Source organism: Telopea speciosissima, chromosome 10 (genome assembly GCF_018873765.1).
Source record: "Telopea speciosissima isolate NSW1024214 ecotype Mountain lineage chromosome 10, Tspe_v1, whole genome shotgun sequence".
Classification (NCBI taxonomy): domain Eukaryota; kingdom Viridiplantae; phylum Streptophyta; class Magnoliopsida; order Proteales; family Proteaceae; genus Telopea; species Telopea speciosissima.
The window spans coordinates 46157424-46175637 of NC_057925.1; the positions used below are offsets into that span (position 1 = coordinate 46157424).

At 39.1% G+C, this 18214-nt stretch overlaps 1 protein-coding gene across 2 annotated transcripts in view; it reads left to right on the forward strand.

Moving 5' to 3' along the window:
- Nucleotides 1-18214, forward strand: part of LOC122641980 (trigger factor-like protein TIG, Chloroplastic) — a 64740-nt gene that overhangs the window by 3112 nt on the left and 43414 nt on the right. For both annotated transcript variants that reach the window (XM_043835344.1, XM_043835345.1), the window contains exons 4-6: nt 14191-14279; nt 14502-14685; nt 16101-16191. In XM_043835344.1, coding sequence (XP_043691279.1) covers nt 14191-14279; nt 14502-14685; nt 16101-16191 — 364 coding nt within the window. The remainder of the gene's footprint in view (nt 1-14190; nt 14280-14501; nt 14686-16100; nt 16192-18214) is intronic.

An 18214-nucleotide genomic window follows, 5' to 3' on the forward strand; every position in this document is an offset into this window, starting at 1 on the left:
GCTGTACAATCTTTCTTTTGATTTCTATACTTTAAGCTGCATTGTGTGTGTGTGTGTGGCTGTGGGTGGGTGGATATTCTAACATATAACCATCCTATTTTTGAGGAACTAGTTGTGCATACATATAAGTGATGTTGTCCCAGGGTATAACAAGAACTTAAGTATAGGAATATAATGGTAATGTTGTAAATAAATGGAAATTCTGGACTCCTTTCAGTAAGTTAACTGGATGAGGGACAAAACTGGAAATTCAGGAAAGACTGGGACTAAATAAAAACAAGTTATAAAGCAAGTGCTATTCTGGGAATTTAAATTGTGGCTAGAGCTAAATTAGAAAATAAATTACATAAATCTCTAATTATCCCTATGCCTAATTACATCAATTGTCCCGGTTTTGAAAGAACTTGAATCCATTGAATTAGGATGCGAACCCAAGATGCCCTTGTATTATTATCTTGTTGTTAGGGTGGCACGTGTCTCGGGGAAGACGGTCGAACCGCAACTCAATGAGTGGGAAGGGGAGAGTGATTCATAACTTGAGGAGGAGACGTCGCCAATGAGGCATGTCTGATAACGCATGTGGCGACATCAAGTACGTTCGGCTTCCTCACTTAACTTTGATGGTGTTCCGTGTACCATTGTAGAGAATACCAGCATGTCGTTACCAAGGTCGTCTTAGAAGAATGTCACAGTGTGCCAACGGGATGACTAAGCAAGGCACATGATATTGTAATGGTCCAAACTGCAGATGTACTCGAGCTGAAGGTCCAAAACCTTGCACATGAATCTTCTTGAATAGCTACTTCTGTGGAAAGTTGAATGTTCAAACAAATTCAGAAGAGATCAAATTTGCTTCTGCCCTGGTATTAACAACTGTATGAACATCTGTAGAACTAGCACTGTGCAGAAGAATACCCTTCTGTCTGAAGAGGGGAGCTTTCTCAACTAGTCTACTTGAGAATGATGTAAGATTAGCAGAGTGAGCTTCAACTTCGTCATCATCAGGACCATCATCCTATTAAGGATAACCGTCTAAATTATCTGCATCATCATTGTCATCATTCTCTGCTGATTGCGTCTTGTCTATTTTCACGCGACAAGACTATTGGGACATTTGTCACCGAAATGACCCTTCTCGCCACAATTATGGCACACGATGCTCTTCAACCAATCATTGCCTTTGCTAACCTCAGGCTTCCTTTTTTCACTCTATGGGACTCGGGCTTCTTGTCTTCGATCTGGGGTGGAGGTTTGTAAGCTGAAAAGTTTTGAGCATGTTCTTCAGATAACTATACTTCTCCTTAGCTGTCTTAGCATAAGCAGCTACCACATCAACAGACCTTAAATCACTTTTGGGCAACTCATAGTAGAATCTCGGTATTCAGCCCACTGATGTATCTTAGAACCCGTTGTTGGTATGTCTCTTGAAGTTGGCACCTCAAAATTTGTGGAATTCTGTCATATAGGAATCCACATCCTTGATGAAAATTATTTAGTTTGTTAAATAATACCTTCTTATAATTAGGAGGAACAGATTTTTCTTTCAGAATCTGCTTCATGGCCTCCCAATTAGTAACAGGTCCAAATCGTCTGATAAGCCTCGAATGTAATACACCATCCCACCGTGAACATGCATATCCAATAAACTTGGTGAGTATGAGCTCACACTTCTTGTCCGGAAAAGATTATATGCGAAAATTCTTTCAACTTTTGTAAGCCAATCAAGGAATTCCTCTGGCTCCTTTTCGCCACTGAACTTTGGAACTTTAATCTTGGTGCCATAGTCTATGTCTGATAACATCTTGGGGTATAGCTGGATCAGGTTGCTGCCTCTGGGGCATATCTTCGATATATAAGACACCAGACTGAACTGGTGTAGACAGTCCAACTTCTTCTTGTTTTCCAGTCCTTTTCATGATGGCACGAAACTTCGTAAAGAGGCTGTGTATTTCCTCCATGAACTTATCAAGCTTGGCTTCAGTCTTCTGTAGATTCTCAGCCAGTTCCCTATACAGCTTCTGCAAGTCAGGATTGGTGATGTGAGATTGCCCTGTCATGGTTGGTAATTGCCAGAAAATTCGGCTCTAATACCAATTGATGTGGTCCTGACCCCTAGGGTTTAGAAACCTTATATGGGTTCGCTATGGGCCCACTCTTTAACAAGATTCCAGGTATAGGAATATAACGGTAATGCTGTAAATAAATGGAAATTCTGAACTCCTTTTAGTAAGTTAACTCGATGAAGGGCAAAACTGGAAATTTAGGAAAGATTGGGACTAAACAGAAACAAGTTAAGCAAAAGGCTATTCTGGGAATTTTAACTTCATACAGAGATAAATTATAAATCAAATTCATAGAAGAGGAGTTTCATGTAATTATGAGAGTTGCTGGGCTTACTTGTAAATATTAGGAGTTGATTGTCTTCAACCCCACAGTGGGAGCAATGAGGGCAGAAGACCAGGATTGGTTTCAGATGAGCAAACTCTTTCACTTAACCATGGATTGACCTGAAATTTAAGGCGAGATATCTCCACTCCCAATCCTTTAAGAAACACTGAACAACAGATCCCAAATCTCTGCCAGCAATTGCTGCTGGTCCCAAGCCCGAATAAAGGAGGAGGGTTGGTAAGTCAGGTCGGCAGCCGGCACCGAAAAAACCCTAGCCAAACCCTTTTACATGGATTCAACAACCTTATATTATCAACATTGTGCTAGGGCATTCCCCGGCAGAATAAGTGACATGCTATAGTATGTCCCGAGTGTAGTGCAAATTAAGCAAGGGTTAGCTAGGGCGTCCCTTGTAAGCGACGCGCCGCATCGGCGGCTGGATGCGGTGACAAGTAGGCAAGGGTTCTTGTACATTGGATGAGTGCAGGTAAAGAAGCTAGTCCAAAAGCATAGGATCGGATTAGCATCTTGGAATATTGGATCTTTAATAGTAAGAGTTTAGAATTGATAGATGTTATGAGGAGAAGAAGGGTAAAAAAGCTAATGAGTTGGACGACTTTAAACTTTGGTATACAAGGGATAAAAGTAATAGAGGTGGAGTGGGTTTAGTAGTGGATAAAGATTTAAAAAATGATATAGTGGATGTTAAAAGATTCGGAGATGGGACTATATCCATCAAGCTTGTGTTGGAGAAAGAGGTTGTCAATATAATTAGCGTTTACGTGCCTCAAGTAGGATTGGATGAAAGTAGTAAGTTACAAATTAGGGAACAAATGTGAAAAGATTATTATAGGGGGTATTTGAATGGATATGTCGGGAAAGATCGTAGAGGCTATGAAGCTATCCAGGGAGAATATGGTTTTGGAGAGAGGAATGAGGGGATCTCAGTTTTAGATTTTGTTGTGGCTTATGATGTATCCATTGTAAACACTTACTTTGGAAAAAGAGAGGAGCATTTAGTTACCTTCAAAAGTGGGCATCATAGTAGCAAAGTAGATTTCTTCCTAACTAGAAGGTCTGATGGATTGTAAAGGACTGTAAGGTTATACCAGGAGAGAGCCTAACCACACAACATAGATTAGTGGTCATGGATATGCGACTCACTATGCAGAATTGTAAGAAAGGTGAGCTTATTTGCCCTAGGATAAGGTGGTGAAGTTTAAAAGGAGATATTTTGACCACATAACTCAGAATAGTACTGTGACAGAGTCATGTCTTTCTGTTTGGTCTCATGAATCTTCTTGTATAGTTCATAGATCTGAGCATCATTCCCAACCTAGGAATATATCTCTTGGGCAGCATTCCAAATCTTTGCAACAGTATCCAACAATAGATATCCATGTACAATATTAGGTTGCATAGAATTGATGAGAAATGACATTACCAATGAATTATGCAAACTCCATTTTTTTCTGAGATGGACTGGCAGCAATAGGCTTCTCAGTTTCGCCTGGAAGTTACCCGACAAACCCGCGGGAATCAATAATTCGGTAACATGATCGAGACCATATCAAATAATTGCTTCCATTCAATTTGATAGAGCTCACAGGTTACGAAGGGAAATTGCCATGAGTCTCACAACTCACACCTTCGGTTTCAGTTGATGTGGTGATAAGATCCGGCATTGTTACTGATCTAGGGTTACACGTAGGTTGATGAAGATCTGCTAATGCATGCTAAAGTAAAGAGAAACTGTGGCCAATGGCTGAATTATTGCATGAATGCATGATGAATATACTGTACAATCGGTTGACAAAAAATTAAATCGAAAGTGAGAGAAATTCTTTCAGGCCATATGCTGGTAACCTGAGAGAAGGAAAAAGGAGGGCAAAGACCCCTCGGTGGTTGAGGTTTTCACCACTGAGGGTAGCAACGATGGTGGGAGGCGATAGGCGGGAGAAAGAGAATAGAGAGAGAAGAAAGCGTGCGCTAGAGATTGCGGCGGTGGTTAGGACTTGGATCCCAAGGTGGATCCTCGCTCTAATACCATGATGGTTGATGGGAATAATTGGCTTGTCAATATGGAGAGCAGTCATCTTTATTTTTAATAAATAAGAATAGAGCACAAGTACAAGAATGCTCTCATAGGACAAATCTACCCTTATACCCATATAGCAACAAGTCTGAGCACAAAGGAAGGGGAAAAAACTATCTATAATGTAACAAGAACACTTACTTGAGAACCAGAACCGAGAAAGAGGAGAAGAAGATGGTGAAGAGAAGAGAACTGTCGAATATGACAGTCTCCCTCACTTTGTATCTATTTATAGTTAATTGTTACATTAAATGGGAACTCTTAATCACATTAGGACTCCAAATTACAATACGAAAATAGAAACAGAAATTAGCTCTAAACTAGGAAACTAAAACTAGAGACTCCAACTAGGACTAGGAAAATATATCTTGACATAAAATAGGAGAGATTCCTAAGGAGGAGGGGAATCTCGACTAGAATAAGGGAATGTTCTAATCGAGGTTCCTCCTTTTTTTTATGAGCTCAATATACTTCAAGATATAAAATAGCTAAAATGAGGGAAAGGAAGGGTATAGATCTCAACCATGTTACATGTATTAAAAGTAAAGATGGAAAAGTACTAATAGATGAGGACATTAAGGAGGGATGAAAAGTTTATTTCTGCAGCCTACTAAATGAAGACACTGCGAGTAATAGTGTTCCAGAAGACTGCATTACTCATCAAGACACTACATTTCGTAGATATATACGAAAAATTAGGGTGTCAAAGTAAAAGAAGCTTGAAGGAGGATGAAAGTAGACAAGGTACAAGGCCCAGATGAGGTCCTAGTAGAAGTGTGAAAGCGCTAAGGAATTCGTGGTTTATCTTGGCTAACCAAGCTGTTTAATAAGATTTTGAGCACAAGGAAAATGCCATTTGAATGGAGGAGAAACATTGTGGTTCTGATTTACAAAAATAAAAGGGATATTCATAGCCGCAATAACTATAGAGGCATAAAACTAATGAGTCATAATATGAAATTATGAGAGAGGTCTATTAAAACCCACCTGAGAGAAGAAACTACTATTACGGAGAACCAATTTGTTTTTATGCCAGGAAGATCCATGACAGAAGCTATTTACTGACTTACGAGATCTGACAAGTACGAGAGAAGACAAGTGCTTCAAGTAAATATGTGGACATAATTAAAGATATGTATGATGGTGTGGTGACATGTGTAAGAACTATGGGGGGTCAAGGAAGTGAATTCTCAATTACAATTGTGTGACATCAAGGATCTGCTTTAAATCCTCATTTGTTTGTGCTTATCATGGATGATTTAATCAGTGACATTCAAGATGAAATTCCTTGGTGTTTGCCTTTTGCCGATGATATTGTTTTGGTGGATGAGACAAAAGCAGAGACTAACGTCAAGTTGGAGTTATGGAGAGCAACCTTGGAATCAAAAGATCTTAAGATAAGTAGAACGAAGACAAAGTATATGCTGTGTAACTTTAGTTACACTGGGACAGATAATGAGGTGGTGAAAATTGATGAGAGGGAGATTCTGCAAAATGATTATTTTAGGTTTCTAGGTTCAATCACAAATAAAAAAGGTGATATAGAGGATGATGTTTCACAGAGAATTAAAATAGGGTGGAAGAAGTGGAGAGATGTGTTTAGAGTGTTGTGTGATCGACGCATTCCCTTAAAACTTAAAAGGAAAATTTTCTAGGACAGTTATACGTCTGACTATGATGTATGGTGTAGAATGTTGGGCTGTTAAGGACCATCATATAGATAAACTTAGTGTAGTGGCAATGGGGATGTTGAGGTGAATGAGTGACAAGACTAGGAAGGACAAAGTAAGGAATGGTTGTATTAGAGCTGATTTGAGAGTAGCTCCGATACATGATAATCTATGAGAAAGTCGTTTGAGGTGGCATGGCCATGTTCAACGGAAGCCTCTCTCCAGTACAGAGTAGTGATTTGATTCAAATTGAAGAACTAGAAAAGACAGGGGCAGACCTAAAATAAACTTAGGAGAAGTGGCGAGGAAAGACATTCATAGTTTAGGTCTTGTATCAAGTATGACCTCGAATAGAGCTGATTCGAGGGCAAGGATCTATGAACCCGACCCCATTTAGTTGGGATAAGGCTGAGTTGTTGTTCTTGTTGCAACTGTAATGTAGTCCTAGAATGGTAGGAGACCAACTAAGAGCCAATCAACCAGTATATGTTATGAACAGGTGAATCAGGTAGGCCAAAAATAGGTTTTTTTTTTGGTGAAATAAGGGTTAGGGTTTGGTGTTAGGGTTATGTCTAGTCAAGGTAGGGCAGTCTATCAGTGAAGGTCCTGAGATGTTTTAATGGAGAGAAGTATGCTGATTTGAATTAACAACAATATAGGGTTAGGGTTTCGGGTTTTTGAAAAAAGTAAAATAGGGAAATCTAGGGTTTAGAGTGGGAGGATGGGGCTAGGATTTGTATAGAGTGCTATAGGGGCAGGGGTGGTGAGTTTGATCTAAAAGAGGAGGGATTTTGCTGGCTGGTTTGGTTTGGGCAGAATTTAGGTTATGGGAATGTTATTCAATAATGGAGGGGATGTTAGGGTTTGGTGGTTTAGAGGATTAGAAGAAGGATGGGGGTGGGGATGGGGATGCTTCCAACTTGTAATGCCAAAAAATTATTCGCAGCTGCTTGTTTATGGAGGAACTTGAATAAAAATCAAATCTTGAGCTTGAACTTGAAGGAGAGCTTCAAAAGAACCACCTGGGCTTCACACAACAAAGTGTCGATTGGATCAAACACCAATCTCACCAACGAACCACCTGGGCTTCCCACTACAAGGTGTCAATCGGATTAAACACCGATCCCACTAGCCTTGATCAAACATAAGACAAAAATCTTCAATGGAGAAGAAGAGCAGCAAAAGCTTTTCATTAATATCAAAATTCGTGTTCAATACTTGTCCACCTTACAACCTTATATAAAAGACTCAAAAATAGACTCCTTGTAGAGATAATTGAATTAATGTAAGACTTTGTAGATCCTTAGATCACACAGGCCTTGTATTTATATTAAGTAGAATGATAAGGATCCAAGTACAAGTAGGAATCAACCTCAGTCCTAATCATATTAGGGATTCCTAGTACAACTAGGAATACCAAACTAGGATTCGGTTGAGGGAGATAAACAATAAAAAAGGAGAAAAATAAAAGGGAATAAAGAGGAAACATCCTAATCTAACTAGGGGTACTTCCCCAATCGGTTAGGGGGTAGTCCTAATAGAATTAGGATTGCTTACCCCAATCGGGTAGGGGATAAGTAACCTATTTCAACACTCCCCCTCAAGTTGGAGCATATATATCATGCATGCCCAACTTGACTAATATAGGATGAAACAGCTTGCTACTTAGTGCCTTAGTGAACACATCAGCTAATTGATCAGTAGACTTCACAAAGGGAACACAAATGAGGCCAGCTTCAAGCTTCTCCTTGATGAAATGTCGGTCAACCTCGTGTTTAGTACGATCATGCTGGATAGGGTTATGAACAATGCTAATGGCTGCTTTATTGTGACAATAAAGCATCATAGGAAGATGGACAGCAACACCGATATCCTACAATAATCCTCTAAGCCACAGAAGTTCACAAATGCCTTGTGCCATCGCACGGAACTTGGATTCAGCACTAGACCTTGCCACAACATTCTGCTTTTGCTACGCCATGTGACAAGGTTCCCACCCACAAAGGAACAGTAGCCAGAGATAGATTTCTTGTCAGGAGAACCAGCCCAATCGGCATCAGTATAGGCTTCAATCTTCAAGTGACCATTGGAAGATAGAAAAATTCCCTTTCCTGGAGCCGACTTCAAATACCTCAAAATACGACCGACCGCATCCAGATGAGAGGAATAGGGATCATGCATGAACTGACTCACCAAACTTACGGCAACTGCAATGTCAGGGCGTGTGTGAGAAAGGTAGATTATTTTGCCCACTAACCGCTGATAAGCACCCTTGTCAACAGGTTCACCCTCTTTCTCCCTAAGTTTTGTAGTAGCTTCCATAGGAGTATCTAAAGGATGACAGCCAAGCAACTCTGTCTTAGTCAATAGATCAAGGACATATTTCCTTTGGGAAAGAAAGATGCCCTTTGAAGATCGAGCAACTTCTATCCCTAGAAAATATTTTAGGGAACCAAGATCTTTGACCTCAAACTCACGGCCAAGAAGAATTTTCAAATCCCTGATTGCAACATCATCATTACCAGTGACCACAATATCATCCACATAGACTATGAGAAGAGTAACCTTGTTACCAAGTCGTCTGATAAACAAAGTGTGATCAGCATTGCTTTGCTTGTAACCTGCTGAGATCATAGCCTTATGAAATCTACCAAACCAAGCCTTAGGTGACTGCTTCAAACCATAAAGGGCACGCTTCAATTTACAAACCCTGCCCTTAGTCCTGTCATTAGAGAATCTTGGTGGAATGTCCATGTATACCTCCTCCTCAAGCTCTCCATGGAGGAAGGCATTTTTGACATCTAATTGCTGAATATCCCACCCAAGATTTGCAGCACAGGATAATAGCATCCTGACGGTGTTGAGCTTTGCCACGGGTGCAAAGGTCTCCTGATAATCAACTCCATAAGTCTGAGTGAATCCCTTTGCAACCAGACGTGCCTTATATCGATCCACAGAACCATCAGCCTTCTGTTTAACCACAAAGACCCATTTACATCCAACTGGTTTTTTCCCTGGAGGAAGATTCACAAGTTCTCATGTATTATTTTTATTCAGTGCTCCCATTTCTTCCAACATCGCTGCCTTCCACTTTCCATCTGTAGATGCTTCCTGCCAATTTTTAGGAATCGAAACAGAAGAGAGAGAAGATACAAAGGCACGAAAAGAAGGAGAAAGAGAACTATAAGAGACAACACGAGATATAGGATGTAAAGTACAAGTCCTAGTACATTTGCGATGAGCAATAGGTAGGTCGAAGGAGGAGGGATTACCAAGAGATGGGGGATCTGGATCTGGAGCCGGCAATTGAATGGGTATTGGTGCTAAAGTGGATTGCATTTGCCCTCTGTTGGTTTTGCCCCTTGTGTAGGTGAGTATGTTAGAGTTGTCAATTCTCTTCTGAAATTCACCAATAGTTCTCTACACTGGAGTCAGCTCCCCCTGAATAGGAACATTAACATCACTATTTTCTATGGTCTCCCCCTGTGAAGGATTCCCAATAGGTGAGGGAGGAATAGCCAGAGAAGGTGGGGCAATGTCCAAAGGTGACTGGGCAGCAGTCAAAGGAAGCTGGGCAGCAACCGTGGGTGGTGGTAAAGATGGCTTGGCAGCAGCTAGAGGAACCTCCAGTGGAGGAATCTCAAAAGGCACATCTTCACTTGTACTCTCCCCCTGAAGAGGTGGTGAAGAATAATAAGAAAGCGTCTCATGAAAAACCACACCATACTAACTAAGGTACGGCGGGAAGGGGGATGGTAACACTTATAACCTTTCTGGGTCGGAGAATAACCCAAGAAAATACAACGGAGCCCCCTAGGCTCAAGTTTGCTAGGGGATCTGGTATTCCTAGCATAGCACACACACCCAAAGACTTTGGGAGGCACAATAAAGGAGGAATGGCCCAATAAAATATCGAGGGAGTACGGGAACTAAGAACCCGAGAAGGTAACCTATTGATAAGATAGCAAGAATGAGGACCGCATCCCCCAATATTGAGAGGGAACATTCCTCTGAAACATCAAAGCCCTGGCCATTTTCAAGAGGTGACAATTTTTCTTTTCGCCACGCCATTCGGCGGGGTATCAACACACACTAGTCCGTGAATAATGCCATGGTCAGCCAAATACTTCTGAAATTGGGACTCAGTATACTCAGTTCCATTATCACTTCTCAATATTTGGAGAGTAGCCTGGAACTGAGTTTGTATCATTTTATGAAAATGTTGAAAACAGGAGAAAACCTGATTTTTAGTATGCAAAAGATAAACCCAAGTGTTCCTAGAATGGCAATCAATGAAAGACACAAACCAACGATGACCAGAAATAGATGGTTTACGACTAGGGCCCCAAACATCAAAGTGTACCAAATTAAAACAAGTAGAACTTCTTTTATTTGAAATAGGATAATTTGAACGTGTCTATTTGGTCAAAACACAAGCCTCACAAAAAAAGTCATTCTTAGTATGTAGGGTGACCAAACTAGGAAATAAATGAGCTAAAAGGCCTAAAGGGGGGTGACCTAACCGAGAGTGCCACTGGTAGAGTTCAGAAGAGACCAAGGACTTCTGATGCAGTGGAGATGGTAGTGGTGGTGGAGAGAAGCGACCGTCATCAAGTAGATACAGGCCACCATGCACTTTACCCAATCCAATCGTCTTCCCAGAGTCCAGATCCTGAAATACACAATGAGAAGGAAAAAAAGTGACTTTACAGTTAAGATCACGAGTAATACTACTAATGGAAAGGAGGTTAGTAGTAAAATTAGGTATGTGCAAAACAGAAATCAAGGGAAGAGAAGAAGTGCATTGTATGATTCCTTTTCCAGATATGGAGGAAATGGAACCATCAACCACTTTGACCTTATCTTTCCCAGAAGTGGGAGAATATCTGTGAAACAGACTAGAGGAACCAGTCATATGATCTGTGGCTCCAGAATCTATGATCCAAGGATGGGAAGCCACAGAAGCACAATGACCTCCAAAAGGAATACCTGACCGGGCAAAGTGTGAACCTGGAGGAGCCGAAGAATTGGTAGTAGCTGATGTAGTAGAGGCAGTGGTAGCAGAAGACCTGAGCATACGTAGGAGTGCCTGTATATCATCCTGGGATAGACCAATTTCGATAGCAGGGCTGCGATATGATTGATCTAATGTGCCTTGGGCTTTGTCTTTATCTTTGTCTTGGCAGCCCGCTTAGCTTCAAAATCTGCCGGTTTCCCATGAAGTTTCCAGCACCTCTCTTTGGTGTGATAGGGTTTGTGACAGTGCTCACAAACAACATTCCTTGTAGTAAAATCACCAAGAGAAGCAGTGCCACTAGGTGCATAAGAGGCTGGGGCAGCAGCCTTCAGAGCTGATCTATCTGTAGTAGGAGGGTGCAACATGGCAGCCCTACGGTTTTCCTCGGAGGACACCAGGGCATAAGATTGTTCAAGTGTGGGAAAAGGTTGATGGCCCAACACTTGAACACGAATCTGATCATATTCCACATTTAAGCCAGCCAAGAAGTCATAGACCCTAATCTTGTCCACATGCTTTTTATAGGAAGCAATGTCATCAACTGTAGTAGGATGAAAATCAGAGAAGTGGTCCAACTGTTGCCACAGGCTGCGGAGAGTAGCATAGTTTTTCGAAACAGAAAGGTCTCCCTGAGTAGTGTGAAGTACCTTTTTTCGAAGTTCATAACTTGGGCATCATTACCAAGCTGCCCGTAGGTTTCCTTGCAAGCAGCCCAAATCTGGTCGGCAAGATTCAGGAAGAAGAAAATTATCTTGTAGTTCAAGTCATAGAGCCTATGAGGTATGACATGAGAACACCATTATTGGCAAGCCACTTAGTCTGAGCAGGGCCTTTATCACTGGGCTTCACACTAGTACCATCAATATGGTCTGTGAGACCACGTCCAACAATGGCAAAGGAGGCTGATCTGGACCATAGAGGGTAATTAGAGCCATCCAGTTTGATAGGGTTAGGTGAAAAACTGTGATAATCTGTCTTGTTGTGGCTATCATGATCCGAGGTAGCTGTAGAGTTGGTAGAGTCACCCATACTGGCAGCAGAGAATGCCAAAAAATATCTTCAAGTGAAATCCCAAATATGAGAAACAGCAGCCAATAAGAACCCTATATCGATATGGTCAGGGTTTTGAAAAAAAACCTGAATTTGATGAAATCGATGAAGGATCCAAGGGGCTGAAAAAAAAATCCTGCAGTGAATGGACTTGAACTGAGGATAAGGAGCCCTTAAGAATGGGAGAAAAATCTTCCTGAAATCAGATTCCAAAAAAAACTGCAGTAGCTCCAAATCCGATAGAAGTAGGGTTTTGAAAAACCCTAATTTTGCTAATATTGATCTCAAGGAGGTCCTCTTCAATAAAACTGAACTGTGGGAGCCCAAATTGCTGTCGAGTGGGTCCAAATAGGTGGAGAAGAAGCCTTCAAAAAATCAGATACAGTAGTGAGCTCAAACTCCTAGATCGACAATTGTCAGGGTTTGGGAAAAAAAACCCTGATTTGGTAAATATCGATCTCAAGGAGGTCTTGAAACTGTGATCAGATCTGAGATAGGAACATGAAACAATAATAAGATATTCCTGCTGCAGTTTCCGGTCTTCAAAAAAAGGAGATGATTCCTTGTATTAGAAGTAGAAGCAATCCTCAAAGAACTGAAGCTCCAATTTGCGCAACCTGGAAGTGCTGGTTCCTATCGAGCAGAATTATGTAGTAGCATCCATGAGGTAATGGGGGCAGCAACTGGATCGAAAAATCACCTCATCAGTGCTGCCCTATGTGAGAATAGAGAACAAGGGAGAAGAGAAAGGAGAAACCGAGAGAGAGAGAGAGAGAGAGAGAGAGAGAGAGAGAAAAAACGAAAAGACTGAAATATCGTGGGAGATGGTCCCTAATTCGAGATTAGCTCTGATACCATGTAGAGATAATTGAATTAAGGTAAGACTTTGTAGATCCTTAGATCACACAGGCCTTGTATTTATATTAAGTAGAATGATAAGGATCCAAGTACAAATAGGAATCAACCTCAGTCCTAATCATATTAGGGATTCCTAGTACAACTAGGAATACCAAACTAGGATTCGGTTGAGGGAGATAAACAATAAAAAGGGAGAAAAATAAAAGAGAAAAATAAAAGGGAATAAAGAGGAAACATCCTAATCTAACTAGGGGTACTTCCCCAATCGGTTAGGGGGCAGTCCTAATAGAATTAGGACTGCTTACCCCAATTGGGTAGGGGATAAGTAACCTATTTCAACACTCCTACACTAAAAAGGAAAGGCTAACCCAATCCTTAACCTATTAGGTAACTTAAACTGACTAGGAAACTAAAATAGACTCAAACAGAGTCCTAATCCAGCCCAACTTATAATTAAAACAAATAAAAGAAAGGTGACTCAAGTCACTTAAATTGAACCACTGGGTCAAACCAGTTTTGAACCAGTTCAATTTAAAACACTAAAACATGAAAATGAACTAAGTATAAGGGCTAATCCCATATGCAACCTTTTTACCCCTACTTTAGGTCCATATAAGTGACCTATTACATTGAAAACCCATGGGACCAAAGATCCAACATGTATATAACCTAACCCTAGACTTATTCTCATCAAAATAAGCCTCTTTTGGTGATGTATCTGCATCAAACTGAGTCTGGCGGGAGGATAATGGTCCAGATCTGATTGTGGATTAAATCCTCACAGTAGAACAAGTTTCAGGAACATAGAGGGAAGAAAGTCCACACAACCTGCAATTGCACCGGTAACAGTAAACAAAGCCCAAAATTTTCTCCTCCAATCCTGCCTTGATTGCATGCTTGTATTTAAAGAGGATAAGAAAAGACTCCCAACGGACTCTAAAACTGAAAGCTAGTTTGAATTCAACTAATACTCTTATCTCCTACTTGTTACTAACGAATCTAACAAGATAATACAAAAAAGAAAACAAATTACATAAATCTCTTATTATCCCTATGCCTAACTGCATCAATCAGACTTATGAGCTTTCTAGTGACACATTTTCTTTTCTCAGGTGACTGGAAAGGCCCTAAAAGATTCTTTTCGGATTGTAACAAAATTTTCTGAGATGGAGCAATCCTATTCTCCCACAGATTTTCTGAGGTCTGTCAGGCCTGAATCTCTTAACTTATCATTCAGTTACCACTTACTGTGCTATATGCAACTACATCTTATACTGCCTTTTGTCTATTGAAAATAGAAGAGACATTTAGGAGTGTAACATGAAAGAAAGCATGCTATTCTGGTTTATTACCTGTGTGTTTAGTGATGTATCTGTCAATATGTATGTATTTATTGCATTTGCTTATTTAGTCAGTGTTTCAGATATGATGCCGTGGTCGATGTTGCACCTGAGGTTAAATGGATTCCTGAGAATGGTTACAAGAATTTGAAGATTGTTGTTGAGATAGACAGAGATATAGATGCTCAAAGGGCTTCTGAAGAAGAACTTAAGCGTCGGCATAAGACTCTAGGTTCACTGAGAATTGTAACTGATAGAGGATTACAGGTAGATCTTTGTTTCAGTTATGTTACAGATGCACTTCTTGCTCCTCCCTCCCCCTTCTCGAGAAATGCAATTGATTAGAAATGTCACATCTTGGTCAATTCAGTAGGAAGGCTTAGGAACAGTGTGCAAATGTCATCGCAAATAGAATAAGATGAAGGAAAATTTTCATCTGATTGTCACAGCCTTGGCCTTCCTCTTGCTGATTTATATATTGTGCTGAGGAATTAGGATTCTGGGTTTTTTTTTTTTCTGAATAAATTCGAGAGTTATTAAGTCTTGAGACCTGGGTAAGAGAACCACTTAAAGAAGTTGAAATGGAGGTACAAAATGAGCTGGTATACTGTACAGGCGAGAGCTCCTAGCTATATAAAGAAAGAGCTCCAGTTACTACATACATCAATGTAGTTGAGTTTCTAATTCTTTAAAAGCAAACCCCCCCCCAAAAAAAAAAAAATAATAATAATAAAAGTCTTGTTCTTTAGTTGCATGCTAGTAACGATTAAGAAATATTCCTCAACAGATCTGCAGTTTCTTGTCCCCTATGTACTACATCCAGCTGTCGTAAAAAAAGACATTTTTTGGGTGTTCTTCTCAAATATAGTTTCTCCCCTCCTCCCCCCCCCAAAAAAAAAACAAGTCCCTGACTTCCTTTTTTTCCCCCTTGTGAATAATAATTGATCAAACTTATTTGTCTCATTGAATCCATGTACATGACCCTAATAATGATAGATGGAATTAAAAAAGTATAGCTTTTTTACTTATTTGTCTGTAAGTGGGGCTTTCCTGTCATTGTCCACTGTCTAATAGTTCTATTACTTAACAAAGCAAAAGGAAAGGATTTGGGATTGTTTCACTGTGGTTTGTTGCGGCTTTGTGGCTTGTGGAGTGAGGCCTTTCGGAGCAACAAAAAAAAAGAAAATTTATGCATGGGTTTAATTTCTGCAACTTGCTGGTTAATGGGCAATGGCAGGGAGAGGTTTTCTAGGTACTATAATGACAAGAGTGATTTGTAAGTGACTGTTAGTGAGGTTTTGGTTATGTTTAACACATTAAGGACATTATTAAATATGAAGGAGTTCATATTGGTTAGTACATCTTCGCTGTTAATATCTTTTGCCTTTATGTGTCTATTATGTGGAGCTATTGGGTTGTCAGCATAGTTCTTTATGCCCAAGCTTAAGAAACAATAGTATATCAGTTTCTGGTTTTATTGTGGGCCAAATTATAATTTTGTTAAATTCTAATGGTTTTTTTTTTAATAAATACGTTCTATTGGAGTTTCATCTATTCTCAACTTGCTTGAATATTATCTTTGTGCATAAAATGTTTTGTTCCTACCTGCCTTCATGTAGTAACCAGTTAAGTAGAAGAAGAAAAAAGTGTCTTGTTCTAAAGCATATTTCCAAACTTCACAGATCGGTGATGTTGCAGTACTTGATATATCTGCCACAACAATTGAGCAAGACCAATCTAATGCTAAAACTATTCCAGTTTCAGAGAGTAAAGGTTTGTTCAAAAGCATGTTGGCATACTAATCCACTTGGGATCTATTTCTTGCTCCATCATGAGATCCTTTCTCCACCATATTTTCATTTTCTTGTTCATCCTTTATTGTGTTATATTATATAAGCTCCCTGAGTATCCAAATTCCTGCAAGCCTTTTCGCACAAATTCCTTAAATGATGGTTTTACTCGCTGGAAAATTTGTTAAACAAGATTGGATATTGTTGGATATAAAAAGTCATCAAAATTGTTTAGAAATTGATTTTATAATGAATTGTGATGAACTTCATTTTATATAAAAGTATACTTTTATGAATTTCAGAGGCTATACAGGATTTGTTATTTTGATTTCATATTAACACTATGCATGGTTCGAGAACTCAGTTTTGGACCTGGTTTTGGTCAGGTCAAAAATGAAGTTGGACCGAGATCTCGGCGAGTTGGTACATTATTTTTTAAAAACTTGTTTGATGGTTTCGATGGGTTTTTGACCTAGTTTGGTCATGAAACTTGGTATGCAGCTATTTTGGGCTATTTAAACACAATGATATTATCAGAATTTCCAAAATCAAAGTCCGTATAGAAGTTTGACTTGGTGGGGAACTAGGATAGACACTTATTTATGCCTAATACCATTTAAGTAAATGTTTTTAAATTTATGCCTAATATTTGTTATTTCATTTACTTAAGATATTATTCATAAATATGCAAATACCCCCTATTTGAATCCAATAAAAATAGTTAAAAATAAAATTCCAAAATGATAAAAAGTCAACCTCCCCAGTTGAAGAACAAAAACTGGATTTTCGGCAGTAGGTGCAATTTTCAACTTTTAAATGCTGGGCGTTTTCTCAAATCTAAAAATTCCCATAAATCTTAATATGATTAAAACATTGCTAAAAACCAAAAGTGCGGTAAAATATTCATTTGTTTTGATGTGTAAAAATTTATTGAAGGAGTTATGTTTAGATCATACTTAATTTTGGTGTGCGCTAATGTTGTCAAAATCGCTCTGAAAGAAAATTTAGACATCAAAATAAAAAGAATATTTTACAACACTTTTGGTTTTTAGCAATGTTTTAATCATATTAAGATTTATGGAATTTTTAGATTTGAGAAAACACTAGCATTTAAAAGTTGAAAAATTACACCTACTGCCGAAAATCCAGTTTTTGTTCTTGAACTGGAGGTTGACTTTTTTCCTTATTAAATTTGATTTTTTTTTAAACTATTTTTGTTGGATTCAAATAGGGGTTATTTTCTTATTTATGAATAATATCTTAAGTAAATGAAATAACAAATATAAAAACATTTACTTGCATAAATAAGGTCGCATTTGGTAACGCTTCTGTTCCAGAACGGTTGTTTTTTACCTTATCATTTTTTTCCTGTTTCTGTGCTAAAAACACGTTTCTAGGCCCTAAAATGGTGTTTGGTAAACTTGTTTCAGAAACGTTTTTAGAACAAAAAAACAATACCATTCTGTTTGGTAAAACATATTTTGAAACACTTCTTACCAAATTAGTGGATTATTACATAAATGCCATTACTTGACTAAACTTACTTAAAATTAAGATAAAAGCATCCACCATGATCATGTATGGCCATCCAAAAAGGATCTTGGTGGATTCGAACCACCATCCCCTTAGAACATGCTTGAGACATGCTCATGTTCCAAGTGCAAGTGACTCAATTCTTGTTATTCATTGCATTCAACTTACTTGAAGTAGAGTTTGAAATTTACAAGTAACCCAATTTTGAAGAGAAAGAACAAAATCAATTGTTTCTTCAATGAAAGGAATTTGAATAATAATCATTAGAAAACAAGTCACTGGTAGAGGGAGTAGGTGTTTGGCATTAAGAGTGTAAATGCCCAGTTGAAAGGTAGCCAGATAGGGATGGGAAATAACATGAAAGAGTAAGCACAAAAAGTGAGGTAGAGGTGTCATGGTCAATTTTATAATCTCTCTTTAAGGAAAGACAAACCTAAGATGCCTCTTTTAGAAACTTCCACTTCTTCAAACAC